General features: G+C 46.8%; 3 protein-coding genes across 5 annotated transcripts in view; 1 reads left to right on the forward strand and 2 right to left on the reverse strand.

Annotated features, from left to right (window-relative positions):
- Positions 1–12,376, reverse strand: part of VPS9D1 (VPS9 domain containing 1) — a 37,249-nt gene extending 24,873 nt beyond the window's left edge. The window contains exons 1-3 of the mRNA XM_074968945.1: positions 12,040–12,376; positions 11,289–11,379; positions 1,661–1,812 (exon numbers count right to left, since the gene is read on the reverse strand). The gene's annotated coding sequence lies outside the window, so the exon portion shown is untranslated. The remainder of the gene's footprint in view (positions 1–1,660; positions 1,813–11,288; positions 11,380–12,039) is intronic.
- Positions 969–22,978, forward strand: ZNF276 (zinc finger protein 276). Of its 3 annotated transcripts, none has more exons than XM_074968946.1 (11): positions 969–1,140; positions 3,757–4,066; positions 4,372–4,418; positions 5,144–5,641; positions 6,910–6,988; positions 8,290–8,370; positions 8,853–8,963; positions 9,041–9,116; positions 9,696–9,813; positions 10,168–10,267; positions 12,090–22,978. In XM_074968946.1, the coding sequence occupies exons 1-11, from the start codon at positions 969–971 to the stop codon at positions 12,373–12,375; spliced, it is 1,878 nt and encodes a 625-aa protein (XP_074825047.1). In that variant the 3' UTR covers positions 12,376–22,978. The 3 variants fall into 3 exon arrangements, with proteins under 3 accessions (XP_074825047.1, XP_074825048.1, XP_074825049.1); XM_074968947.1 differs by lacking the exon at positions 969–1,140 and adding an exon at positions 1,837–1,870; XM_074968948.1 differs by lacking the exon at positions 969–1,140 and adding an exon at positions 1,837–1,870 and having other exon boundaries at positions 5,147–5,641.
- FANCA (FA complementation group A) overlaps positions 12,533–26,649 on the reverse strand; it is a 68,520-nt gene continuing 54,403 nt past the window's right edge. The window contains exons 34-43 of the mRNA XM_074968920.1: positions 24,877–24,936; positions 24,284–24,388; positions 19,633–19,745; positions 18,793–18,934; positions 16,629–16,691; positions 15,469–15,574; positions 14,837–14,912; positions 14,056–14,212; positions 13,508–13,600; positions 12,533–13,141 (exon numbers count right to left, since the gene is read on the reverse strand). Of these exons, the coding sequence (XP_074825021.1) occupies positions 13,034–13,141; positions 13,508–13,600; positions 14,056–14,212; positions 14,837–14,912; positions 15,469–15,574; positions 16,629–16,691; positions 18,793–18,934; positions 19,633–19,745; positions 24,284–24,388; positions 24,877–24,936 (1,023 nt within the window). The 3' untranslated portion in view covers positions 12,533–13,033. The remainder of the gene's footprint in view (positions 13,142–13,507; positions 13,601–14,055; positions 14,213–14,836; positions 14,913–15,468; positions 15,575–16,628; positions 16,692–18,792; positions 18,935–19,632; positions 19,746–24,283; positions 24,389–24,876; positions 24,937–26,649) is intronic.

Genomic DNA, 26,649 nt, shown 5'->3' on the forward strand with positions numbered 1-26,649 from the left:
CACCGTGCGGCCGTGTCCGAGCACCCCACAGACCCCCGTGGGCTTATCCGTGCAACCCTCCTCCGCCCCCTTGGGTAGTGACCGATCCTGAGCCCCGTTCCGCAAGAGGGGAAACGGAGGCACGGATCCGTGGAAGGACTCGCCCACGTTCAGGAGTCTGCAGCAGAGCCAGGACAAGCAGCCCAGTACCCACACACCAGACCAAAAAGCTTTTTGTTAGTTCAAAGACCATCTGAAAAATTATTATTAAATCCACCCCCCCTCCTTTGGTTCTTTGCAAGAGCGTGCTGGGCACCTCGGACAAACGCGGGGAGCTGGTCCCTGCCTCAGGGCGTGGACAGACCCCCGGGGGCCCGGTCAGGGGTCCGGACTGTCCGGAGGCAGGCGGGTAAAAGGCTCCGTCCACCTTTCCAGAAGCGCCCAGGCGGAAGGGAGGCCCGGGCCCGCGGCGGTAGCTGGTAACCCGGAGGAAGGGGCTGTACAGGGGCGAGGGCGGGCTCAGCGGAACGCCCCTCCACGCAGGACACGCCAGCCGGCTGCGGGGAGGGAGAACTCAGCCACGGGCGCCCGCGGGCGGAAGGGTCGGCTCAGGTCTCCGAGTCCAAGGCGCCCCCCAGCCACAGCACACGCCAGCTCAACCCGCTGCCCCGCGGGGGCCGTGCGTGGGGCTCGCCAATTCCGCAGGATCCACGTTGTCGTGGGCGGTGAAATCCCTAGCCCTCGGGGTGGCCGAAATAAGCGACCGAATGCGGCGGCCCCCCCCCGGGCTGGCGGCACGAGGACAGGTGGGGCGCGGGGCCGGGACACGCGTGGGGCGGCGGAGGCCGCGCGTGGCTGTCGGGGGTGGGGGCGGGGCTCGGCTGCGCTCGGCTCCTCCGGGCCGCCAGGGGCCGCTGTGCCCCGCCGCGGCCCCCGCCAGCCCCAGCGCCGAGGCGGGAGGCGCCCGCAGCGGGCCCTGGGCGGCGGCGATGAAGCGGGATCGGCGCGGCCGGTTCCTGTCCCCCGCTGGCGGGCGCAGGCCGGAGCCCCGGGTGGGGAGCGGACGGCGGGGCCGCGCTGCCCGGGAGGAGGCGGCGGCCGGGGCGGGGGCGCGCGGGGCCCCGGCGCCGCCCGAGCCGGAGGACGGCGCCGAGGAGGCAGGTGGGTGCCGGCGGGGCAGGGACCGGACCGGACCCGCGCCGCTCCCCCACCCCGGGCCTGGGGCCCCCGCGGGCTGGGGGGGCCGGTCTCCGGGCCGCCTCTGGACAGTCTGGCCCCGCCCGTCACCGTGGCCTCTGAGCCCGCCCGTGCCCGGCCCGGCTGAACCCGGCTTCCGTCCACCCCGCGGGAGCGAGCCGGCGGGCGGGGAGAGCCCGGCCCCAGGGCGAAGGAGGCCTTGGGGCAGGCCCCGCTAGCCCCGCAGGGTGGCCCGGGGTCGGGTGTGCGGGTCCCCGGGCGGGGCGCGGAGTTGGCAGGGCCCGGAGGAGAGGGGCCGGGGCCGGGCCGTCCCGGGAGCGCTCTGGCTGTGGGAGCAGCAGCCCTGCGCCTGGGCCCTGCGCGGCAGCCGGGCCCGGGCTCCTTAGCCCAGGAAACGCGGTTTCTGCGAGCAGGGGAGGAGCCGTGGGCAACTGTAAATCCAGCCCCCAACAACAGGCACAGAAAGTGGCAGGAAACCCGTCACCTGTCCATTCTCCTCCGAAGAGACGTGCTTGGGGCCTGTCTGAGAAGAGGTTTGGAGGGGTTTATCTGCTGGCAGGGTGACGCTCCGTAGTGGAAGAAGAGAGAAAAATGGGGGAAATATCAGTGCCTGGTCCAGATTGTGGGATTAGAAATCTGCCGGAAAAAAGCAGCGTTAGGAAGTTGTCTGTTCAAATGAAATGTAGAGTCTGCAGTAAGTCACGGCCACTTATTTGTGTGACAGAAGACAATGAGCTTGTTGGGGCACAGATTGTCTAAACCTTTCAGCCTTTAAAGATGCCCCCGCCCCTTATACGATGGATATGAAAGGTTTCTACTGGCAGCTACACGAGTTAGGATACAAACTACAAGTGTTATCAGCGCCATGCTTCCAGGCGTGAGCGGGTCATCGCTACAGGGGGGAAGTACAAGCTCTCCCTGACAGTGCACTCTGCTAAGTGTGTGGAAGAGAGGGAGGGTTGTTCGGAAGTACCAGCGTACTGGACGCCATAGACAAGGGGCCTTTGAGAATGCGCTGATTCTGTACGAACTTGTAGATATTTGTGCGTGTTGAGGGTTGTACCTAAAACAGCTACATTGTTTGTTTGAAGGGGAAACATTTTTTTCAAAGCAAAGACAGTTACACATGAAGTCAAGTTGCAACATTTGTAATATAACTAGTGATAAAACCCTACCAAAAGCCATCAGTAGTGTCTGAGCTTTCTCCTGCCTGTAAAGACACTCCGAATTGAGCAGGGAGGGCTTTTACTACCATGTGCTGCTCCCCATCTGCAGAGCATTGTGCAGTTCAAGGCAGTCATCTCTTCAGTGCAGACGTGGGTGAGGGGAATGGGATAGGTTACTGCTTGGATTCCCTGGTATCAGAAGGGATTGCCGCTCCCACCTATCCCCCTTCTAGTGTTCATTGGTACATACTGCCCTCCGGGTACAAAACCCCCGAGCCTGTGAAACAACTGTGCAGTCAGCGGAGCGTGGTGGGGGCTTTGGGGCAGGAGGAGAAGCTGTAGTGCAGGGATGGTGTAGGGAGGCTAAGGTTAAAGCTGACCAGTTGGGGAAGGTCCATGGGCTTTTCTGGTTCTGGCTGGATGACATCTTTGTTGCACTGACAAACCCAGTTTTCCACAAATGCCGTTAATATGGTTCTGGACACTGAGATTATTGACATGTCAAGTGGGCTAAGCACAGCTGTTAACTTTAACAGGGTGGCTAGGGCCTGAGTGATTGTTCAGTGCTTGGTTTCTGTGCCTACTGCACACTGGGGGCTGCACATTGTGAAGCTTTAAGATTTGAAACGTTGCGCTGGCTTCTCAGAGGCATGTGCCTTAGGGTCAGTGGGCAGAAATTTCTTGTGTGTTCCCTTGCTGGGTCAGGCGTCGGGCAAGCCCCTGTGGACAGAAGTCAGTCAGTGGTCTGTATGCAGCTGGGGAATAAGTGGATACAGTGGCGTCGTAGTCACCCACCCCCTGGAGGAGTTAGTTTGTGGGAGAGACTTGGCACTGCTGCTGCCAGTTAGTAACTGTCACTTTGTGTAAGGGCAGAACTGAAATCCTCTTTACAGGGTAGTTCAGCAGGAGTGCAGTAGGCTGCCACGGGAGGGTCGGAGAGTCACAATCGGGCATGGTGCTGGGCCGGCAGGCTGCTCAGTCCTGAGGCAGGCGGGGTGTGTTACTTTAAGTAATCCCTTGTGGGTTGACGAACTCTGGAGGGGGAGGTTTGTGTCTCATCATGCTGCTTAATCCCATTTCACTGGTGCCCTTGCTTGTCCTGAACACAGGTTTACACAGCAATGGTTGCTGGCTTCTCCAATGCAGCTGTTCCTTTAACTCCTCAGGCATGCCTCCCACATGCCTACCTTGATGTTGGGCTGGAGTGAAGGAGTGCCCGGGTTGCTCTGCACCCAAGACTCTTGAGGCAGTGCACTGGCTTAGAGTGAAGTCAGTGTTGTGCAACATTTGTACTGTGTGAACACCTAAGGGCCACAACCATGTCTGGCCTGTTGTGTTAGGTGCTGTACAAACACACGACAGTCCCTGTACATTTGTAAGAACTGACTTATTTTCATCCTTCCTTCTTACTTAGGAATCGGTAGAGCCCTGAGCACAGGGTATTGCCGACTCTGCCATGGGAAGTTTTCCTCCCGGAGCTTGCGGAACGCTTTCGGGAAGGTCCCTGTAACAGGAGAGAACTCAGAGAAGCAGCGACGTGTGGATCAAGTGTTCTTCACAGATTTTCAGCGACTGGTCGGGGTAGCAGTCCGACAAGATCCTGCTCTGCCGCAATATGTCTGCAAGAAATGCCATGCCCAGTTTTACAAATGTCGCAGCATCCTCAAAACGTTTATTCAGAGGGTGAATGCGTCTCCCACAGGCCATATAAAGTCAAAAGGAAAGTATGTGTTGAGCTTTTTTATTCCTGTTCATTTTTTAAGTCATAAATTTCTGTATATTTGTATATGTTAGTTTACTTGTGGAATTTCCAGGCACTGAACTCCCCGGACAGTATGTATATTTAGCAGCTGTAAACAGCTAATGGCTGAATCTGTTTTCTCCTTAGACAGAATGTGATCCTTTAGCTGCTACTGCCACCTTTAGATACCTTAGTGTTGTTACTGCCCTGTCTCTAGCTGCTACTGTGTTCCTGACTTGCTGTCTCCCTGGAAGAGATTCCTCATATGCTGCTTTGTCTTGTGTGTAGGAGCAGTGATGTGCAGCCACAGCCAGATACAGAAGCCCCCTGTTTGGGTAAGCGCAGTACAGAATTACTTGGAACTATTTTTTGTTTGTTCTGTGATACTGTCGAAGAAGGGTTTGGGGTTTTCGACTGGACACTCAGAGGAGATGCCACTAACTTGAAATCTGGTCATTTAAAGAAGTTCCCTTCAGTGTGTTCCTTTAGTGCATTTGACAGTTGTGTGTGTCTAGCCAGTGTCACTTCTTTGTGGTCCTTTGTACTTCCTGGGTCGTGCAGTGCTCTGGGATCTCGCCTGTTCACTCTCCTAGCAGGTTCCACACAAGGGGGTTTCCAGGAGTGGCATCAGCTGAAGAGGCAGCAAGGCGCACAGAGAGGGGAAGAGGGCTGGGACTGAGTATATCTCATCACGTTCTTGGGCCTGCCCAAAAGTCCCTCAAAGCCAACAGGGAAGCAGCAAACAGCTTTGTAGTATTCCTGATTTATCAGGTTATTTTTTAAAACCAGTCCATTAAATTCCAGTTGATGCGTTCTTTTAAAAAGTACTTTTGGGTCCTCTGCCTGCCTGAGCTTCCCCATCAACTCTGGATGTTTTCTAGCCACGCTCTTCAGATGTTTTTAAATGGTTCAGCTTAGCTTTTGGGCATGGCATAAAGAGGCAGATAGATACCAGAGCAACCCATCACCATGCTATGCAAGTGAGTGTAGGCACCGTCCAACAGCCTGGTACTGCCAAAGCGACTAACTGCTTGCATGCTCTTCTTTCCCCTTTGAACAGTAGACCTGATCACATCCAGCCCCCAGTGCCTGCATAATTTGGTTACGTGGACCCACAACCATGCGGGGAACTGCCAGTCTGTGCCAAGCCTGCAGAGTGTGTTATCTTCCGAGTACTGTGGGATAATTCGAGCCGTGTGGGGCTGTGGAGATGGGCATGACTATGTTATGGATACAGATTCTGATTGCAGCACAGTGCTTGTCGATAATGCCTTGTCTGTTACGTGGGAATGGAACAAGAGCACAGCACAGCGTTTGACTGACAACGGGGCAAGTGCAGACAATGCTGGGGCTGCTTCTGCTCCCAGGCCCCAGCTTGCCCCAGCAAGGACAGTCACTTGCGAGCAGCCAGTAAACAAAGGGACCACATCAGAGCCACTAAGCGCAGAGAATCAGTTGCCACAGAGCAGGAATTCATCTCATTCACAACAGGACAGTCCAGTCCCTTCCCAGGAGAAAAGTCTGCCCCAGTCAGCCTCTCCACTGAGCAGTGCCCCAGGTAAGAGGTTTGCCTAAAAAGTGACCTCCAACAGTATGGGGAAGGTGAAGGCCCTTTTCCCCAGACCCGGAGGCTGGGTCGACATAGAACTTTCTGACAGTGCTATCACCTCTGGGGTGGGTGGTCCTCCAGGATGGCATAGATAGCAATCAAAAGCACCTAAAACTCAGTCCATGTTGATGTTAGAAACTGAGCTTTGCAGAAAAGGAAGTGTATTTAAAAATAAACCGTGGAAGCTGGGCTCTGAGCACAGGGCTGGGGGCCAGAAGCACCTAGATTCAAATTGTGGCTTTGCCACGGGACTTGCTCTGTGGCCTTGAGCAAGTCATTTTGCCTCTTTGTGCCCAAGTTTCCCCATCTGTTGATTGGGGATGAGACCTGCTTCTGCCCCAGTGGAGATTCCAGATGAAAAGTGCAGAGTAAGCGAAATGGGCCTTGGTGGGGAGGACGGCTCCTCTGCAATCTGGGAGCGCTCTGTACGTGTTTCCCAGGCTGTTCCATGTATCGTGTGCAGGCGTTTCAGAGAGAACCATTTGTGCAGGGGGTTGGACAGTTCAGTGCAGTTGTTAGCTCTTCGCTCCTGTGCTACACTACCGTAGTTTCCCTCATTGTTAATAAATAAAAGGTGGGTTGCTGGGTGGATGGCCTTGCTTCCTCCCTCTCCAGCACCACAGCAGGTGTGTGGTGAACCAGGGAGAGCCTGGTAACTGCCCTCAGACATTCATGGGGAACTTTCCAGCATGATTCCAGCAGTGGACCAGTAAGTACTTAGTGTTAAGAGAGCTGCTTCCATTCACCCTGTAGGCCTGATTTGGCACCTTCATCTCTTGTCCCTTCTCAAGGTGACATGTGTGACACCACTAGGGATTATCTCCTGACTTTAAACAGGTGGGTTTGGGTGACTCCACCTTGTGTTCTGGATCATGCATCTGAAAAAGGCGTGAGCGAGACTTCCTGGTGCTGACAAGATGAAATGTAATTGAAAGCTGCTTAGTCTCAGATATATTACAACTACAAATCAGAAACTGGTATGGGTCAGAACCAAGGGTGTTTACATGGGCATTTGGGCAAAAAGGATCCATAACAGTTCCTAGAGTATAGGAGGTGAAGGCCCCAGGTCTTATAAAGCTCTGCAGTCGCATATGTGGTTAACCCATCCTCAAAGAGAGTGTACGTAGCCAGCTGCTATGAGTGAATTTTTCAATGTTTGCTGGCTACTTTTAGCTGCTTTTTGTTTGTAATACGCAGCGTTCTCCTTTATTTCCTAGGACAGTTGAGTGGGAAGCAGATTCTGTCTTCAACATCGGATGAGCGGGTAAAAGACGAGTTCAGTGACCTTTCTGAGGGGTGAGAGAAGAGTGGGTTTAAAAATAGCCTAAATGTTCTTTGCAAGCATGAAAATGGTCAGCTGAGGGGATCTCATTCTCCAGTGTGACCTGGTCATGGGAGAGCCCCTTCCTCCCTTGGACCCAGCATCTGACACAGACTGCTTTTTTTGTAGTGATCTTGATAAAAATTCACTGAGCTGACACCCCAGATTTGTTTTTCCTAATTGTGTCCCATTTTTCTTTAAATGGCATTTGGAGTCCCTGATAGATGTTTTAGCAGCTTCTGAAAAAGTTTCCCAGCAGAGCTGCCCTATGTCTTTCAAGGACCCAGTTTGGTATTGCCCAGCTCTGTGCTGGGTCTGGTGAGATGGTTGCCAGCACTGCAGGTCCATCTAGCTTCATATTCCGTCTCATAGTTCATTCTCATTTCCAGCTATTGAGAGTCTGGATTCCAGAATAGTCATTGGTGTGGATATCTAAAGGAGACTCCATCTTGGTTGTCAGATATCAGACTGCACTTAGCGAAATCTTGTCTTTACTTACAAAAGGAGCGTGTTTGATGTGAACTTGCTGAGTGGCAGTAAATGACACTTAGAGCCTCTCAATTTTTGCGATCATCCTAACCCCGCGTAACAGTGAAAGAAGATTCGGCCAAGATTCCCAAAAGAGGGTGTCTAAAGTGAAGCTCCTAAATAAGTGACCGTTCTTAGTAGAGTTGTTCTGGGTCAAAAGTACTAACCTGCCATTTGCAAGCCTAATTACAAAATGTAGCTGAGAACCTGAAAAATCTTACATAGAAGATGCCAGAATGCTCTGTCTCCTTCTTAACCCCAGGATTGTTTTGGTTTCTATAACTAGGATAAAAAGCCCAAGCCTATTGGCTGCTGTTAGGAGAATGTGGAATGAGCTGCAGAGTAATTCACTTTGTGTCAGAACAATTGTATTACGTTCTTGCTCTGCAAAATTGCCTGTCCTGTTGCAGAGGTTGGTTGTGACAATTCCACTCTTACAACTTCCAGTAATTCTCTTTAACTGCATGGCCAGACTTTTTTCTCATTACAATACTCATTTTATTTTTGCTGTGCTGTAGTCTCCAAAGTAGTAGATTTTGCAGTTTCAGGTGTTCCTTGGCATGTGGTTTTCTTTCTTGCTTTAAGAGATGATGTGGGAAGAGACTGTTTTGCACCTCAGTTGCCATAACTTTTTGTGCAGGAGATTAAAGAACAAATATTGATGTCTGCTAAAGAAACCAGCAAATTGGAGTGTTAGTGCTGAAGTTTCATCTAAACCATGTATAATAAAGTTTCTTCTCTTTCTCAGAGACTTCTTGAGTGAAGATGAAAATGATAAGAGAACCTTGCAATCTTCAGATGACTCCTTTGAGCCTTATCCGGAAAAGAAGTAAGGGGCTTTTTTAAACACTGAACTTGGTTCTGGTGCCTCTGTTTATCCACAGAATAGGTATAGCATAGGCATTAGCGTCCCTTGACCCACTTCTTTGGTTTTTTTGGGATGGGGGAGGCCAACCAAGGGAAGAATTTTTTTTTTTTTTGCTCTCACATGACCCAGAACTCAAGCTTTCCACATCTCCCTCACTCCCTTCCTAACCTGTTGGCACGTAGAGATGTGATTTACGGAGCCTCAGTAGAATGATTCACTGAGCTGCACAGCAGGTGAATGTGATCTATCAGGGGCTGCATTCCTCCTCCTCCCCCACTCATGTGCAGAGAGCACGTGTGCTTCTCTAGACCTTTACTGTGCTACTCTCAGGTTAAACGGCTGAGCTAGTTGGGCCATTTCAGGTGAAATTAGACTTGAATTAAATAAAAATGAAATATCAAACATTGTCATTCATCTCTTTCTATTGTTGTTTGTTGCCATAGGGGGTCCAATAAAAAGAGTGAAAATAAAGAAGCAAAGAAGGCTGAAGAGCCCAAAATAAGAAAGAAGCCAGGACCCAAGCCAGGCTGGAAAAAAAAGATCAAATGTGAAAGGTAACTGAACTGAGCAAGGAGGCATGAGACCCTTTGAGATGAGCACAGTCTCACTGGCGTAATTCTCTGCTTTTCAGGGAGGAGCTGCCTACCATCTACAAGTGTCCTTACCAGGGATGCACAGCGGTGTACAGAGGGGCCGATGGCATGAAGGTAAGTTAAGAATTAACATGTGGCTTGTGTTATTTCCAGTGTAGGTGCTGTGAGCTATTAAAGGGGGACGAGACACCTTTCATGTGAGTAGAGAATTAAGAATGGTATCTGGGCATTCCGTTCCCTTCTCTTGAAGGATGGGGATGGGATGGGTCAAAGTGAATAGTTCAGCTGTGTGACCCCTGTAGTGTCGGAGGTCTTTGTTCCGTTCCATTCCAAGTGGAAAGAGGAACTGGTCTCTTTCTGATGCATGCTGTGTCCTGATGTTCAGCCATTGGCTTGCTGGGGAGCCCTTTTGGAAATGCTGCTGGCTAATGAGCTGCTTTGTGCCTAATGTTGGTGGAAAGACTGTTTAACAATGTTCTATTAAAGTCCTACAGAACAACGGACTTTCAGGCTTCGATGCAAGCTTGAGTTGTTTCGTATAGTGAAACTAGCTGGGATGTGTAGGCCTGCACCGCTGACTTTTGCCACTGAGCCTTCTGGCTTGTGCTATGTAAGCTATTGATTAGGACTGTGAACTAACTTCTGACCCCTAAAAGGGTAGAAAAGACTCCTGTCTCCAATCCTTATTTTTAGAAACACATAAAGGAGCATCATGAAGAAGTGCGGGAGAGGCCTTGTCCCCACCCTGGCTGCAACAAGGTGTTCATGATCGATCGGTACCTACAGCGCCATGTGAAACTCATTCATACAGGTACTTCCTGCTGACAGTGGCTGCTCACAACCAAAGGGAGGGTGTTATGCAAGAACAAGATGATGACTTCACTGTGCCAAGACCTTGTGTTGGGTATGAAACTGCCCTGTCACTGTGGTATTTGCTTAACACCCCTCCCCACCTTTCCACTGTTTGTTTGATACTGACAGGCCTCCAGGCTATGCTATCTTCTGGGAGGATTTGAGCTATTTCCCACATCAGGTGCTAGTGAAGGAACTTCATGGTTTAGCTTAAATTGCTTCCGGTAAACATGGGCTTCTGTGTATCAACATTTGAGGTGCTAAGGTGTCAACAGTGCCAGTGACTCCTTCACCATTTCTGTTCTCCCTGCAGAGGTACGGAATTATATCTGTGATGAATGTGGGCAAACCTTCAAACAACGTAAACACCTCTCAGTCCATCAGATGCGCCATTCAGGAGCAAAGCCCCTCCAGTAAGTGCACTTTGGTTCTTATGCACATCCTAGTGGTGTAATAAAGTAAATGAATAGACAGGGTCACCGATTAGACCCCCTTTAAAATGTGAAGCCCTACTAGCTTCTTAAAGTGTGTGTGACCTATTTGTTCAGTCTTCCTAAACCCTGCAGCACTTTGATTAAAGAATACTGAAAACCATAATGTGGAATCTGTATGGTTTCCTTCCACTAGTCATGGTGTGTATAGTTAAATGTTGTTTAGAAAAAGGCCCCATCCAAGAATCTTACTGTAAGATGTTGGCGTTTTCATCAGAAAATCCAGATTGGAAGTTGAGGGAGATTAGGTAGCGGTCACATTTCTGAAAGCCAGGGTAAGGAATTCATTTAGGAGACACTTCTCTGAAGTCAGGTTCAGAAAAGTTCAAATAAACTAGGGCCTGGAAGAAGTCCTTTCATGACTGGAAAACAGGGTCCTGGTGGACCTGCTGCCTATGCTAGGAAGTGTAGGGATTTCTCTGCCCTCTCAGCGTACCAGCAGGGAGGTGATGTAACTAAAGGGAGACATTTCCTGGCTGTACATTGGGTTTGTGACTGATCATGATCTGAACCAATTGTGAGTCTCCCTTTACTGGTCAAACTAGCTAGACAGTTGTCTGCTTCCAAGACTCCTTTGAGCTCCACCCCATTGCACTCCCTTTGCAGGCTCACTCTCAAGCTTTCTAATTTGTGTTGCCTCAGCTCCCAGTAGGTGCAAAAATTGGTATATAATGAGGACAGGTCACTGATTCAGAGCAGTCTGGATTGCTTGATAAACTGGGTGCAAACAATATGCATTTTAATATAGATATAAACATACACATCTGGGAACAAATGTAGGCCATACTTATAGGATAGGGGACTCTATCCTGGGAAGCAGTGACTCTGAAAAAGATTGGTGGGGTGTAGTGGATAATCAGCTGAACATGAGTGCTCACTGTGGCCAGAAGAGCTAAATGTGATCCTGGGATGTATAAACAGGGAAACAAATAGGTTATTTTACCTCTATTTGGCACTGGTGTAACTGCTGCTGGAATCCTGTGTCCAGTTCTGCTAGCCACAGTTGAAAAAACATGTTGATAAATTGGAGAGCCCTGCAAATGAGTAACAGATTAGAAAACATGCCTTGTAGTGACTGAGCTCTGAGTCAATCTATTTAGTTTAACAAAGAGAAGGTTAAGGGATGACTAGATTATAATCTACACGGGGAACAAATATTTAGTAACGGGCTCTTCAATCTAGCAGAGAAAGGTACAACTTCTAGCCATTGTCTTAGACATTCAGACTGGAAATAAGGTGTACATTCTTAACAGTGAGGGTATTTAGCCATTGGAACGGTTTACCAAGGGTTGTGGTGGATTCTCCATTACTGGCACTTTTTAAATCAAGGGTGGATGTTTTTCTAAAAGATATTGTAGGAATTATGGGGAAGTTCTATGTCCTGCGTTATATCACTGTGCTCCCTTCTGGCCTTGGAATCTATGAATGAGATGCCTTCAGCAGCTTAGCATTTCTTGTACTGTGCTGCTCCAGTATCTTCCCCGCCCCATGCACAAGAGATGTTCTACTGAAGTGCTGAAATAGTATTCGGTGTCACCTATCTTATTCTTCATATTCCTAAACCCATTTACCCAGATTATTGCCGAGCAGGAACAGAAGATTTTTTTAATACAATCTTTTGAGGTGTGAAGCCTTTTTGTTCAGTGAGGAGTTACCCTAGTTTCTTACTAGGGGTGAACTACTGACAGCCTTACCTGTAGCTGGGGCCACTGGAGTGTTGCTCTAATGGTGTTTTGCTTTCCAGATGTGAAATCTGTGGTTTCCAGTGCAGGCAGCGAGCGTCTCTCAAATATCACATGACCAAACACAAAGCTGAGACCGAGCTGGAGTTTGCCTGTGACCAGTGTGGAAAGCGTTTTGAAAAGGCCCATAACCTTAATGTCCACATGTCCATGGTGCATCCTCTGACCCAGACTCAGGACAAAGCCAAGCCACTGGAGCCTGAGCAAATTCTCATGTTGAATCCTTCAGGGACTGTGGAAAGCCAGGCTGTAAAACCAGAACTGACTGCGCAACAGGAGCCTACTTGAAGGGCTGCTGGAGGTGTGTACTGATCCAGCCTTGTACAAACCATTCAGCAGAGTGGGGATTTTTAATATACATTTTAATAGATTCTCAACAAAAAAACCCACCTCAGTGGAAATAGCTTCAGCTTGCTCAGAAACAAAAAAAGCTTTTACTGTGCTGTGATTCTCCATGCTTAGATCAATTTCAGCAGTGTTGTACTAAACAGTCTCCATCGAATGTAAAGGAACTGGGTGTTCTACGCTTCCCCACGGGGTGATAGAAACCAAGTTGTACCACATCAGTTAAGTAGTTGCATAAACTGCAGGCATGTATGTAGTTCCTATTCAGATGGGTCTACAGTTATATGGGACAGTGGAGTGACTTAAAACGAGGCTTTTTTAAAAAATTACAATTCCCCAAGCAAGTCTAAAGAGAAAAATTTAACCTACTTTTTATTATTAACAAGAGCTTCAAGGTTTTGCTTGTAATAAATTATTTACAAAGTAATTTGAATCAAATAGTCCTGGTTACAAAGATGGAGAACAGCTGATAGTTTTTCCTGTCAATCCATTTCTTTGGATTCCGCAAAAATGATCTTAGTAAACACTTTCTGCAGCTGCAGAGTTAGACACGTCTTTCTCTGCTGCCCTTGCCTGGGCTACAGTTCTCTACCAGTATCACTCAGAAGAGGACTGGTTCATCATACAAATCCTCAGCTACAGTGGCCTTCCAGGAATGGAAGAGGGCAGCTTTCACCTCTGGGTCAAACTCTTCACAGGGATCCAGTAACTGGGAGGAAAAAGAAAACAACTGGTATTAGAGGCCCATTACTGCTTCTTCAAAGCAACCTGAGATCAGCACCAGCTCAGCCTGCTTCCTTATAGTAAACTTCCCAAAACATGCCTCAGCTAGAGAAGAGAGACAGCATGGTTTGGGGGTCAGGCAACAGCCGACTCCGCACAAACAGCGGATCTGTACTCCCAGAAAAGTACTCTGAAAGTGGCATTTAAATGCTGTATGGTTTGGGGACAGTGCTAGTTCTTGATTAGTCTTGCAGAAAAGACTGAGGGCTGCATGCACGCTGACATTAAATGGAGGGTAGGCAGGAGCTTACAATGACTTGATAAAAGTGAAAAGGAGGAGGATTTAGCATACCTGTTGTATATGTACAAAGCTGTTTTTAGGGCACCGTGCAATTGAGTGTAGCAGAAATTGACGAGCCTTAGTTAACACCTCTAAAGAATCCACCTAGTGAAAAGACATCAGGTTCAAGACAGAAAGCAAAGTCACTTGAAATCCTCACTTTCATCTTTATTAAAAGAATGTTCACTTTTACAAGTGGCTTAGGTACTTTAATTTATCCTATTTACAGATTAGTAGATAACTTCACCATGTGTAAAATTAAAGTGCACTCTAAGGTCCTCTAATAGCAAGGTTAATGGGCACATCTATTTTATGATGGCACTCCAACTTGATCATTCTTATATGCCACACTGACAATTATTTGTATGACTATGGCACCCCCAGGCCTTAGGCAATATCAGAGCCCCTCTGGGTTAGGTACTGTACAAGTATCAACGGTATGTCAGCCATTAAAAAAAGTAAATATACTTTGTACAGGCAAGTGAATAAATGGTATTGTGGCTAGGAGGCTTTCAAAGTAAAATTCAGTTAGGTAAGAGAAGAGAACGAACACCACTCACGTGCTTCAGGCTGGGTAGGCTTTGTCCCCCCTGATCTGATCTCCGAGGATTCTCCCCTTCTATGTAGAGTCGAAGCAGCTGGGTATACATGTCAACAGCAACATAAAGGAAGGTTTGCTCTCTGTTAAGTAGGTTTTGGTGAAAGCTGGGGATAAGGCTAGAGGGAATCACACAAGGTACAGAATGAATACAGTGCAGGAGGAAGCACCTCAACAGCATCTCACCATACATCTTTAAACACATTAGGGGCAAAGGTACAACCACCTTGAATGTGGGATTTCACTATCAGACGTGCTGTATTCAGCACTGGACACTACTCCCACCCCTCAGAACACCAGGAAGTGTGAATGGACACTTCTAGCAAGAGAAGATGGAATTATATCATCTGGAAATCATAGTTCTGCTGAGTTGATGAAAACAGTAAGATTGCAAGAACATCCTGGAGAGCAGGGAAAGCTTTCATGGACTATCAAGCAGAAGTAGCATTGGCTTTCAGAGGGTTACAAGTGTTCTTAGCTTTGCAAGTTACCAGTTTGTTTCACCAATAAGACACTGGCTACACCTGAAGTGGCCAGTACAGCCAGGTTGGGTGGGGTATCTTTGCCACTGAGTAATACAGCCATCCCAAACTCATGGCAATCAAATTTTTCTATCACGCTATCCCCTTAGGATTTCTCTCCCTGCACACACACTTGTTCTGTGATTGAGTCGAGCTTGGGCATGTGAGAAACAACCACTTTCTTCTCCCATAAACAATTCCCTTAACATTTTTTGTTGTTACCTGTAGAATGCAATAGGCAACAGGCTGATGTATTGGTCTGAGGCAGCACTGTGTAGAATTTGATATGGTCCACGGTCTGCAATATCCAAAGACAGGAGAAGGGTAAAATGTCTTAGATCATCATTGGGTCTCTCCAGGTATTTCTACAGCAGTGCAGATGCTGGGCATAGTTCCTTCCAGGCAACAGCTGGAGACCGTACATAATCTGAAGTTTGGATCAGGTCACTCTTGTGGAGGAGTGCTTGATGGTTTTCAAGCCTGTCTCTAGCAGGTGGCACAGTACTGAATTTGTGTAACTTATTCATACGGATTGTCAGCTACTGTGTGGTTTAAGCTGTTTGGACTCAGCTCCCTCTAAACAGCAATTTATTACATTCAGTGAAGATCTGGCAACCCCTCACTGGGCTCCTGCCTCGACACAGCAGCTGATAGAAATCAAAGTGCTACCACATGGACACCTAGAGTCAGACATGTTTCTTTATGCCCCACAGGGGGCGGTTTTCTCTGTGCTGCTTACAGGGTGGAGAGGCTCCTTCAGACAAATATATTCACCAGACCCAAAAGGTAATCCCTTAAAGCACCTGGTACCAAATTTTGCATTCCCACAAGTTGGGAAGGAGAGTTCTACTCACCTTTCTCTGCTGAGTGAAAGAGAGCGAGCCAGGACATGCCTTGCTCTTCCAAGCATCCGAGGATCTCCAGGCACCATTCCAAAGATTTCTGAAACTCTGTCCCTTGCTGTATAGTTCAGAAAAGAACATGCACACCCCTTACTGAATTGTGGTTACATTTCAGACGAAGAACTGCCCCAGTAATGGTGAAGGTTTATCAAGTGTGGTGTCAGTGCCAGCATTCGTACTACTAAAGGCACAGATAGAGCCTTCCTCCACCTCTCTACAGTCAAATGCATTGATGCTAACGCAGGAGTCTTCAGATCACCCTGGACCAAGGTGGAAAGCGTGCTGTAACCAGCAAGGACCAGCCTATGACCAAAGCATTTCCAGGCAGTTCTCAGCATGTAGCCTTGGGCAAGTCGCTTCCCCGCAGCATCTTTTAAAAGGGGGAGCATGTCACCATTTATTTCACAGGGTATTATGGGCATTAGTTAACAGACAGCATTCTCCAGCTCTACCCCATCTTCTCCCAGAGTTCATGCTTCTCTCCTGACCAGTTTGTCTCCAAGCCTCCTTTCACATCACCTCTCTGCTTGGAACAGCCTCTCAGATCAATCTTTGCCAAACACCTTCCGTTAAAAAGAAATCCCCAAAACCTTGTTGCACAAAGTAATCCAGCTGCGATGGTCCCTAACCTCTCTGTTTGGTCTGCATTGTTAGATTGTCAGGACAGGGATTCTGCTCCCTCTTTGGGACATTATCTCCTGTAAAGTGCCATGTCTATTTCCTGCCCTATGGAAAGTGACCAATAATAAATGCAAAATGCTATACAAAGGCTAAGCAGCATTATTTGTATTAGTTCAAGCAGTAGGGGAGTGAGGTATAAAGTCCACTGAATGGGAAGGTCTGAAAACAGTGAGTCAGCCAGGAAGACAAATATTAAATACTAACATGGTGGGGAAGGTGGTGTCATAATTAAAGGAGGGCTGCTGTGTTTGGCTTATGAGCAAAGTAGGAGAGAGCAAGGACTTCCATCATGCTCTTCCTGGGACATTCCTTACTCCTTCCTCTAGCAGGAGGATCCCATCAAGCTTGGTAGTGCTGGCCTAAGGGATTTTTAGGTGGCAAGCCAACCTTTTAAAACCCATACAGTCTAATGAGACAGGAATTGGATTTACCTTTGGTGCTAATCTGGTGAAGATGAGATCCATGAGTGAAAAGAACAGCAGACACACTAGGAGCTACAAGTGAAAAAGGCTGCATATTATTGATATCATCAATATTGACTTGAAATGTGTATATTCCATTCATGAAGTAGCCCCCCAAACATGTCCCAAGGCTTTTCTGGCTTTGTCACAGGTTGTGGGATTCTTTCCAGGAAGACTGTGGCTCAAGAGGGCCCCAAGCCTGCACAGCACTCTGGGAGCTGATACAGCAGGTGAAACTAGGGTCTCAGTGACTGGAAGTCTTGAAGCCAGAGTCCATTTCTTCTTCTGGCAAAACTCCATATTAATCACATAATTCTTAACAGCAGGAATGAGGCTCATTGAAAGTCAGTAAGCAAAAATAATTGACAGCCTTCCCCAAATCCACAGATAAGTGATCTTCAAGCAAGTACTGCCCAAGCAAAAGCATATTGCAAGCACATGCTATGCACCCTCCCACCTCTGGCAGGTGCTCTCAGTCCTACCATACAACAGGCCTATTATTCCTGTTCTGGGGCTGCGTCATTCAGGTAAAACTTGGGTGGTTTTGTGATCAGGGTAAGACCAACCCTGATTTTCACTTGTACCATTATTCAAATAAGGCCTCTTTCCTTCTAAGAAATATGACAGCTGAACCAGCCAAAAAGATTTATGTACAACATATGTACACTACAGACTAGGATATCTGAGGGGAAAAAGCAGGGGCGCACCTTTTAACTCCACTGAAATCCAACAGACTCAGAGAGACAGAATGGGGAAAAATATAAATAAATTGCTAAGAAGCCAGGACCCTAAATAGGAATGAGGTGTATGGAACTCCCCTAAAATTTACTCCACACCGTTTCATTCCCAAACAGGGCTAACTGATCCAAACACCACACTCCAGCTTCACATGACAGTATGGTTTACCCTTCTCCAGCTGCACAGCACAATGCCAACCCTGTACACCGTGGAAAAAATCCTTCTCACATTACACCTGAGCAACTCCACTGAAGTCAGGGCAGTTGTCCTGCTGTAAGAGGAGAATTTGACCCTAGATCAGTGGCTAGGCAGTTAGTTTGTTTTTACTCCTATTCATTTAGCCAAACTCAGTCACTGCACTGTTACCCTGTCCTTTCTCCTGTTTGTCTTCACCATATGTTTAAATTGTGACCTTTGAGACAGGAGCTGTCTTCTTTTATTTCATGTGTGGTCAGTTCCTAGGGTAATGGGGCTCTCATCCCTGACTGGGGCCTCTAAGAGCTACCACAATGTACATAAATAGCAAAAGTAGTAATCATTGACCCAATGGCAGGAAAAGGCAGGACTGCTTATTTCCCACTCATGTAAGTTACCACCTGTACAGGGATAATTTTGTTGTATATTTTGAAATGCAAATTGTCAACATAAAAAGATTTCTCCAAGAACTTCCCTGCATTGGGAGAAGGCTCTGTAATTAAAAAAAAAAAAAAAAAAAAAGTTGGGGCAACACCACCTCCTTTCCCCTGAAAAAATACCAAACTTCTCTGATTGTGCAGCTATTTCCTTTCCCCCTCCCCATGGAAAGTGACAGTCCTTGTTCACAAAGGACACTGAGTTAATTGGGGAAAATGGCAGCCACCCGTGAGAAAATTCCTGGATCTACTCAATTTCCAGGGGTTCTCTGGCTCTCCTCTCAGCATTGCAGAGTGCCCTTATTCATGTCCTGTGTACACTTCTCAGCCATCAACCTCCTAGCTGAGCAGGCCAAGCTGGAATTCCTTTCAGACTTCACCAATGCTGCCTTAAACAGGCAGGAGACCTGCAGCCCCAGTGGTCCCAGCTATCTTCTCAGCACTCTCCCCTGGCTTTTGGTTTTGGAGTGTGTGGGGAAGAATTTTCTTTCTCCTCCTCACTTATGAGAAGATTCCAACAAGTTGAGTTATATAGATCTGACACCACTTTACCCATGCGGTTTGGGGGGAAAAGGAGGGAATTTAGAGCCACATCCCTCCCAGAAACCAGATTTAACAACAAGGTTTACAAGGGACAAGACAATAGCAGTGGACAGTCATTTCTCTTAATGTTACAAATAAATAAAATCAAGTTTATATTTACTAATGGTTTAAGAACAATTGCAAATAGAGAACTGCAAAGAGTTAAAGATGTCTCATCTTGCCTGTTCTGTGTCAGACCCCACTCTCTTCAGCACGTCTCTCATTCTTCCATGTGCTGCTTGCTGTTGAACAGTGAAGTGTAGAAAGGCCGCAGAAATCCAGGGTGTATCAGAGAGGGAAAATTCTGCTTCTAAAGAGAGGAAGCTGGGAGATGAAAACAATGTAATCATTCAGGAGAGGGATACCCATGGGTGAGAGCGAGGAGAGAAATCAGGACTTCTAGTCAAGGCCACGATAGAGAAAGGGATCAAGAGACAAGGTCTTTCTGCCTGGGAGACCTCTTTTCCCCAACTTTTGTTCCTACATATAGGCAGTTCTCCAAAACATTTGACCAAGGGATTGTGGCTATACCAAACCATCTGCCCAAAAGTCAGGTCTGGGGATGGTTCAGTCACAAACTTTCTAACTCAAAAATCTATTATTTTAGCTTTTAGGACTAGTATGATTATCAGAATGGGAGCATCCAGTTATTGCCTACAAGGGCCGTCAACTAGAAGTGTCAAACATATGAGTTCCCACTTCTGCCCACCTACTGTTTTAAGTCAGGAAAGCTGCAGTACCCTGAATAGGAAGGAGTAGTGGTGTTTGCGGGAGGGTCAACCGATGTGCAGCATAGCACCAATATGAGCATTCATGAAAACTGGGAGGATCAGAGAGAGGACTCCAAATCAAGGGGTAAAAAATGTCCTATCCCCCTTAGCATGTCATACTGCCAGCGGAAAGTCCGGCAATCTGTTTCAGAGAGTAGGCTCGCACACTTCATTTTTCCACAGAAAGATACATTGCCTTGAGTGCATTCTCATTTCTGCCTGCAATCTGATATTCAGGCTCCTCAGACTTACCTAGTAGCAGAATGCTGGCATTTCCTCAGTCTCTGCAATTCCTGTGCAAGTGGAGCCCCAAACAGCCTCTTCCACTGGGAGCAAAGCACCGGCTCCAACCTCAGCCACCACAGCTGGAAGAACGTTGGAAACCAAGAAAGTTAGCGATCACAGCCCAGGGAGTGAGCAAAGTGAGACCAGGGTAACTACGTTTGGTAGATGGGCCAGGAGGAACCGCATCTAGAACATCCCTGAAGATACTTCTTTGCAATTCTGTGGTCTTGTTTGTTAATCCGCAAGGTGCTAGCTGCCCATTCCTGCTTCTTACAACAGGAGTCACTCTGAGAAGGGATGTTTTTTTCTCAGCCTACCTTCAGCCATACAAAGGATGATACGGTTGCATCTGGATTACTTATTTCTGATTGCTTACTCAGTCATTCCCACGAGGCACATGGGACGATGTCTCTGGCTGATGCCTGTGGCTATTTTCATGGTATATCTGTGTTCTGAAGGCTTTCTGTATGTGATTTTTTTTATTTTAAGTGTGTGGGATTTTAGATAACTGACCAATTTGTATGTAATATTTTGGGCGCTTTTATAGTGTTAAAAATAAGGGTTCGTATTTTTAGTGATCTCTGGTCAAGTCTGTGAGCCACGTTGGCCAGGTGGCTATCAGAGTCTTGGGGTTTCTTTTGTTTGTTTTAAGAATAGGTCTGGGCTGACAGAACTGTATGTAGATAAATAAGCAGAAGGTGTCTTACAAAGATGAAGCAGTGCAAGGTCATTAAATCTTTACCAATAGAAAGGTCTTTTGTGGCAGTGCATCTCCATCAGTACCCTCACATTGCCTTAGCAGGAACTGTGCTAAGAAGCTCAAGGCCTAGCTGTCCTGGAGAGATAATCAGCACACAAACTACATGAAACTGCTATAGACATGGGCATCAGCACCAGAGCAGCAAATAGAAACTTGACTGAAGAATTAGGCACAGGGGAAAAATATTTATTTGTGCTTATGGGTTTCTGGACTACTGGCAAAAAGACAAGCTTGCACTGTATATCAGAAATTCAGAAGCTTCTCCCACCTTCCCTGTCCTGCATAACCATCAGCCATCGTCCCACAATTCTGTTCCAGCCTTGTAACAACACTTCCACAAACAAAACAAGATTCCCCCACCATCTCCCTTTTCCTGAGTCATATAAACAAAGCTGGAATCATCTGTGGAATATTAGGATAGTAACATGCTACAAAAGCCTCCAAGAGGTTCTGATTTACTACTTAAACAACACATTCCCAGACAAATTAAAAAAAAAAAAGTGGCTAAAAGTAATAGAATACTTTTCAGAGGATAACAGTGTAGTAGAAATGCTGAAATCACTGAGATACTTGGCTATAAACACGGAAATCCTATACTTGTAGGATAGTCAAAAAGGATACACAGAGAGGTACAACTGAATTACACCCCCCCACCGCCAGCTTTCTCTCTATTGTCCTGAGAGTCTTCTCCCTACCCTAGAAAACATTTAGCTTCCCACCCCAAAGAAGTTAATATGATTGGTTTTATATATTCCCATCAGAGGTCACAGAGCCGTATTCCTCTTTATCATGGATTACAGTCTTAACAGTCTTAGTCATAGTCCAGCATTTCCGTTCGAATACACAATCCAACATCCTAACTTTTAGGATGCCCTCTAAACCTTCCCACTCCAAATGTACCTTAGTGACAGATATAGGAATTTTTTATCTCCCCAATGCCATGCCATTCTCTTTTGACCATGCTTTCCCTAACCAGAGAAATCTGGGCCCCAGTCTCTCGCCACACTAGGCATTCTTTGCCATTTACATCTTGCAACTTTAATAAATTCCATGTCCACCTCCAATTTAATCGGGGGCCTGGGGGCACCTCTAGGTTAAAGATAGTTTAATTAATCTGGGTTGGATGGGATGTGGGCTTAGTTTCTTTTAGTTTAGGGTAGTGGTCCTCAGACTGTGGGGCACACTCCCCCTAGGGGTGCACATAAAAATATTCGGGGGGGGGCATGCAGTGAGCCTGGGCCAGCTCCCTGGGGGTGCAGAGGGACTGCCACTCAGCCCTGCTCTGCCCCTCAGTTCCGCTCCAGCCGCCGGGACACAAAGTCCAGTTACCTGCAGTAACTGGCCTCTGCCACCAGGGAAGGGGGCTGGGGGAAGAGCAGCAGCTCCCCTCCTCCAGTCACTCCTCACCCCCCTACCGTGGCTCCTGGAGGGGGTGCAATTGAAAAAGTTTGGGGACCACTGGTTTAGGGCCATTATTTCTCATGTGCTCAGGGGAGTCACACAGGGAACACCTTCTTGGACCATTCTCCTCTATAGAGGGTCTGAGTGATTTCTAGGAAGGGATCAATTCTGGGGATGTGCATGCCTGGGCTTCAAGCAACCCTCCTCCTTACCAGGGATAAAATGGGTTCCCCCTTTATACCAGACTTCTGCCCTTTCTTTTGGGCTTGTGCTCATTGGATACCCTGGTTTGCACATAAGCATCAGCAAGATCTGCTGCTTTTTGGACAGAATCCAGGGGTTTATCCCATATAGCAGTGGTTCTCAACCCGCCGCCGGATTGCAGCCCAATCAGCACAGACCTGCAGCCCATCTGACATCCTCAGGGCCATAGGAGGTAGTATTGGATGCGGCCCACAATGGTAAATAGGATCAGAACCACTGCCATATGGCATCTGATCTCTTCATAACACATGCTCAAGAACTTTTTCTGGGCAAAGAGATCAAACTAGCCCTTATTCTCTGCCCTCTTCCCCTTGTCCCATTTTCTCATGAAAACACAATTTACACACACTCTCTCTGACTCATCTTGTTGTTCATTCCGAGACCTCTAAATTTTACTCTATACCTTTCAGGAGTAATTTGAAATCTTTGCAATACAGACTTATAAGAATGTGTTTAGCGTTCAGATTATGAAATGCTTGTAAGTTGCTGAATGCATTAATTTCACTTGTAATATCTGGATCCCATTCTATAAGGTGATATATAAGTTTTGCTTTGTAATTGTAAAAATGCTTGCTCTGAACCTGTGTACCCAGTCAGGTGGAATGTCCACTGCCCATCAAGGAGGGCTATCAAAACTAAATGGGCCATTGTGGTTAATGGCCCTCTCAGACCCATGAAGGTGCTACATGCAAGAAAGCCAATATCATCAGCTTGAATGCTGAAAGAGGAGGATAAAAACAGGGACACAGGAAAATTCTCTCTCTCTGCTGTCTGGACTGTTACAGGGCTGGAGCCAGGAAACAGAAGCAGAAATCCCCAAGGTCAACCTGTGTTAGTCCTAAAAGACATTCAGTGCTGAGAGATTACAACAACTCTGTCACCTTTTGGAACCACAGACGAATTCATCTGTGTATATATGTTGTCTGCTTTAACTTGTAAATAACTCATTTCTTTTTCCTAGTTAATAAATCCTGAGTTAATTTACTATAGGACTGGCTACAAGCGCTGTCTTTCGTGTGAGAGCTGAGGTACAAATTGACCTGGGCTAAGCGACCTGAATCTTTTGCGATCTTTGGTGCATAGCAACTGCGTATCACTAAGTCCAGCTTGTCTGGGTGGCAAGGTAGACTAGAATACCCATGGGGACGGTCTATGAATCCATAGTAAGACTGTTATAGTGCTTCAGGAGTTCACACTTGTTACTTGGTTGGTGAAATCTAACTATAGAACATACAACCAGTTTGGGGTGTCTGCCCGGAGGTTGGCACTCATGGTTGCAAACCACTCCAGACAGCATGACATCCTGGTGAGGGCATCACCAAGGAAATACTTAAACTAAAGCTAACACACACTATATTAAGGATACTAATTAACTATATACAACTAGAAACAAATTAGTCACTAAAATAGAGGAACTGTGAGGTGAAAAGCACACAGAGCTGACTCTCGCCATGGGTGGTAAGGAGGAACTGAAGGGAGTTGAGTCACAGCCTCATATAGCTAGGGAAGGGGCTTTGGCCATGAGGCATGAGTGCCACCCCTCTATGAGTACTGGGAGGCACAATTCTCCTGCACTGGTGCATTGGGAGTGCACACAGCTAAGTGTAATACACGGCTGCGTCTACTTGAAGGAAAACTTAACAGTTGACCATCACTCTTATCAGTCTCTGAAGAGAAGACAAACAGATGTGCTTGGGCAGCCTTCTCTGCTGGGAATAACACTGTGAAAGCAGAGAACTTTGCAGCCTGGAAATACCCTGGTCAGAAGGGAATGAGATTGGGGGAAAAAAAGAAAAAAAAAAGGGAACAGCTGGGGAGCCAGATGCCTCAGAGTGGATGCTTTTGCTGAACCACTGGGGGAAAAAAATACAGGTGCAGTTGCCCTGAACTGTGACAACATACACACACACACACACACACGTTACAGTTGTGTCTAAATAATTCTGGGGGAAAAAGGAAATGATATGCAATACATTGCTGAATTTTGTTAATTTTGTATTAAGATACGTACCTATACGTGTCAAGACAATGTAACTAACGTCTTATCGTAAATTAACCGAAATAGCAATACATAAAATATTCCCTTCCATCTCCCATAACACCCCCCACACATCACATTCTAAACTAATTTACAGTTGGCATCGTATTTTGGAGCCAGTACTTAAAATAGAAAATATCATTAAGAACATTTACCGCTGCAGAAGAAATGATAATGGGACATTTGGTTCGACATGTTTTCAAAACATCATTAATCCCTTGTGCTGATTCCTCATAATCCAAACTGGCATTCAACAGACCCTGGAGAAGTGGAAGTACAATGTGACTGCAAAATAATATATCTTTCCTATACATTTCAAACCCATGTTGTCAACTAATAAAAACCAGCTGTAGGAGTCAGCATTATTCAGAAGGAAAATCACACCGACAAACCTACCCTGAACCTAGTTTTCTCCTATTGTGAAAAATTAGTTAAAAATTATAATATTTCAGTAAAACTTCAACACCTGCAGACCAATCTCTCACACGTCTCACCAATTCCAATACAATATTTACATCCATCACTCCTCTTCCACAGCCACATTTCAGAATATTTGTTTGTGGACTTTATGTAAATGTCAAGTTCCTATTTTGGTTTCTCAAAACCACTGCATAAATGCACATTCCAGTTCTAGTAATTGTGGCAGCTCAGGGTCCTAGTGTGAAAGTCAGCAAATTGTTTCCTTGCAAACAATTTCAGGCTTTGCATTGTGAGAGAAATGGAGGGGAAAGATTAAATTAGCAGTTACCCTTAAGAAGTGAGCTGTGATGTCATAGGAGAGTGCACATCCTCTGGAACAAATGTTCCTCTGTAACAGAATAAGACAGACAAGAGTTTACTCATTAGAGAGTTAAATGTTTAAAAAAAAAAGTTACAATCCTTTGGCAATACTTCACAATAGGGATAGGTTTATTCTGTACTGTCAGACCTTTCTGAAAGCCCAGTTACTTGTTCCCTTTAGAGCCCCCACTCAGGACTTAATTTCTCTTTTGAAGCAACATCAGTCACTAGACAGTGCTTTGCAATTTCCTATCACCAGTAAGTAACACAGATAATGCTGCTTATTGCCTACTGTAGCAGACAGAACTGGTTTTACGCAGAGTGACATTGTTTGGATGAGTGAATTTCTCTTGCTCCACCTATGCAGGGACAGAGATATAGGTGGTTTGCAAGGGATCATTAGTCAAGTAAAGTAAATACAGCTGACTAATACCAGAAGAATATAAAAGGAAGAGACCCCCCAGAAGCTGATGGCACCACCATTATGAAGCTATTGATTTGTGTCAAATACTAAGATGTTTCAAAATATCTCATGGTTTTAAAGATGAAAAATTAGCTTATGATAGGATCTCAATTTCCATATATATATGGCAGGGACCTGGCACAATGCCCTGAGGTGTCAGGGAAATCAGAGACTTTGGGCTTGTCTTCACTACGGGGGTAAGTTGACGCTACTCCAGCTATGTGAATAACGTAGCTGGAGTTGACTGACCCCGGTGTTTTCACTGCGCTGTGTTGACAGGAGATGCTCTCCGGTCAACTTCCCTTACTCTTCTCAGAAAGCTGGAGTACTGGGGTCAACTGGAGAGTGCTCTGCCATCTATTTAGCGGGTCTTCACTAGACCCGCTAAAATCGATCCCTGCTGCATCCATTGCAGCAGCGCTGATCTCCCTGTAGCGAAGACCAACCCTGGGATGTAAGTTCAGGGCTTGTCTACACTGGCACTGTACAGCGCTGCAACCTTCTCGCTCAGGGGTGTGAAACACCCCCACCCCAGCGCAGCAAGTTACAGCGCTGTAAAGCCAGTAGACATTGTAGACAGTGTAGACAGTGCCCTAGCATGGGAAGCTGCGCTCCCCGCATTGGTAGCTATGCCCCTCGTGGAGGAGGTTTTTTTAGGCTATGGCTACACTGGCACTTTACAGCGCTGCAACTTTCTCACTCAGGGGTGTGAAAAAACACACCCCGAGCACAGCAAGTTACAGCGCTGTAAAGCGCCAGTGTAAACAGTGCCAGCGTAAACAGAGCTGCGTTCCCAGCGCTCTGAACTGATCCCCTCATGGAGGTGGAGCACCAGGAGCTGGCGCGCAACCACACTCGCACTTCAAAGCGCTGCTGCGGGAGTGCTCCCACGGCAGCGCTTTGAAGTTTCGAGTGTAGCCATGCCCTTAGAGAGCTCTCTCCCAGCGCTGCGCCACAACCACACTAGCTATGTTAAAGTGCTTTAGCGTTGCCAGTGTAGACTAGGCCTCAGTCTCTCACTTCCAGACCACCAGAGAATGCTGCAGATTTCTATACTTCAAATGCTCTTAACGACTCTTCTAATGGCAACAAGAAATGTTGTTGACAGGCTCCAGGAGCCATAATAAGTGACCTATAATTGAGGAATGGAATAAAAAAATAAAAATAAAATGGGTATAGCCCGAAGGACTCCACCTTCTAAAATTCTAAAAAAAAAAAAAAAAATCTAAAAATGTACACCTTACTCTACTCAACCTGACTTAAACAAGGTCACAAAAC

Source organism: Natator depressus, chromosome 12, assembly GCF_965152275.1.
Source record: "Natator depressus isolate rNatDep1 chromosome 12, rNatDep2.hap1, whole genome shotgun sequence".
Taxonomy (NCBI): domain Eukaryota; kingdom Metazoa; phylum Chordata; order Testudines; family Cheloniidae; genus Natator; species Natator depressus.

What these genes read in the sequence shown, in the direction of transcription:
- ZNF276 (XM_074968946.1), top strand. Translation starts at nt 969, where the DNA reads ATGAAGCGGGATCGGCGCGGCCGGTTCCTGTCCCCCGCTGGCGGGCGC. An exon ending in GAGCCTTATCCGGAAAAGAA is followed by an intron (nt 8,371 to 8,852) that starts GTAAGGGGCTTT and finishes TTGTTGCCATAG; the next exon opens with GGGGTCCAATAAAAAGAGTG. An exon ending in TGTGAAACTCATTCATACAG is followed by an intron (nt 9,814 to 10,167) that starts GTACTTCCTGCT and finishes TTCTCCCTGCAG; the next exon opens with AGGTACGGAATTATATCTGT.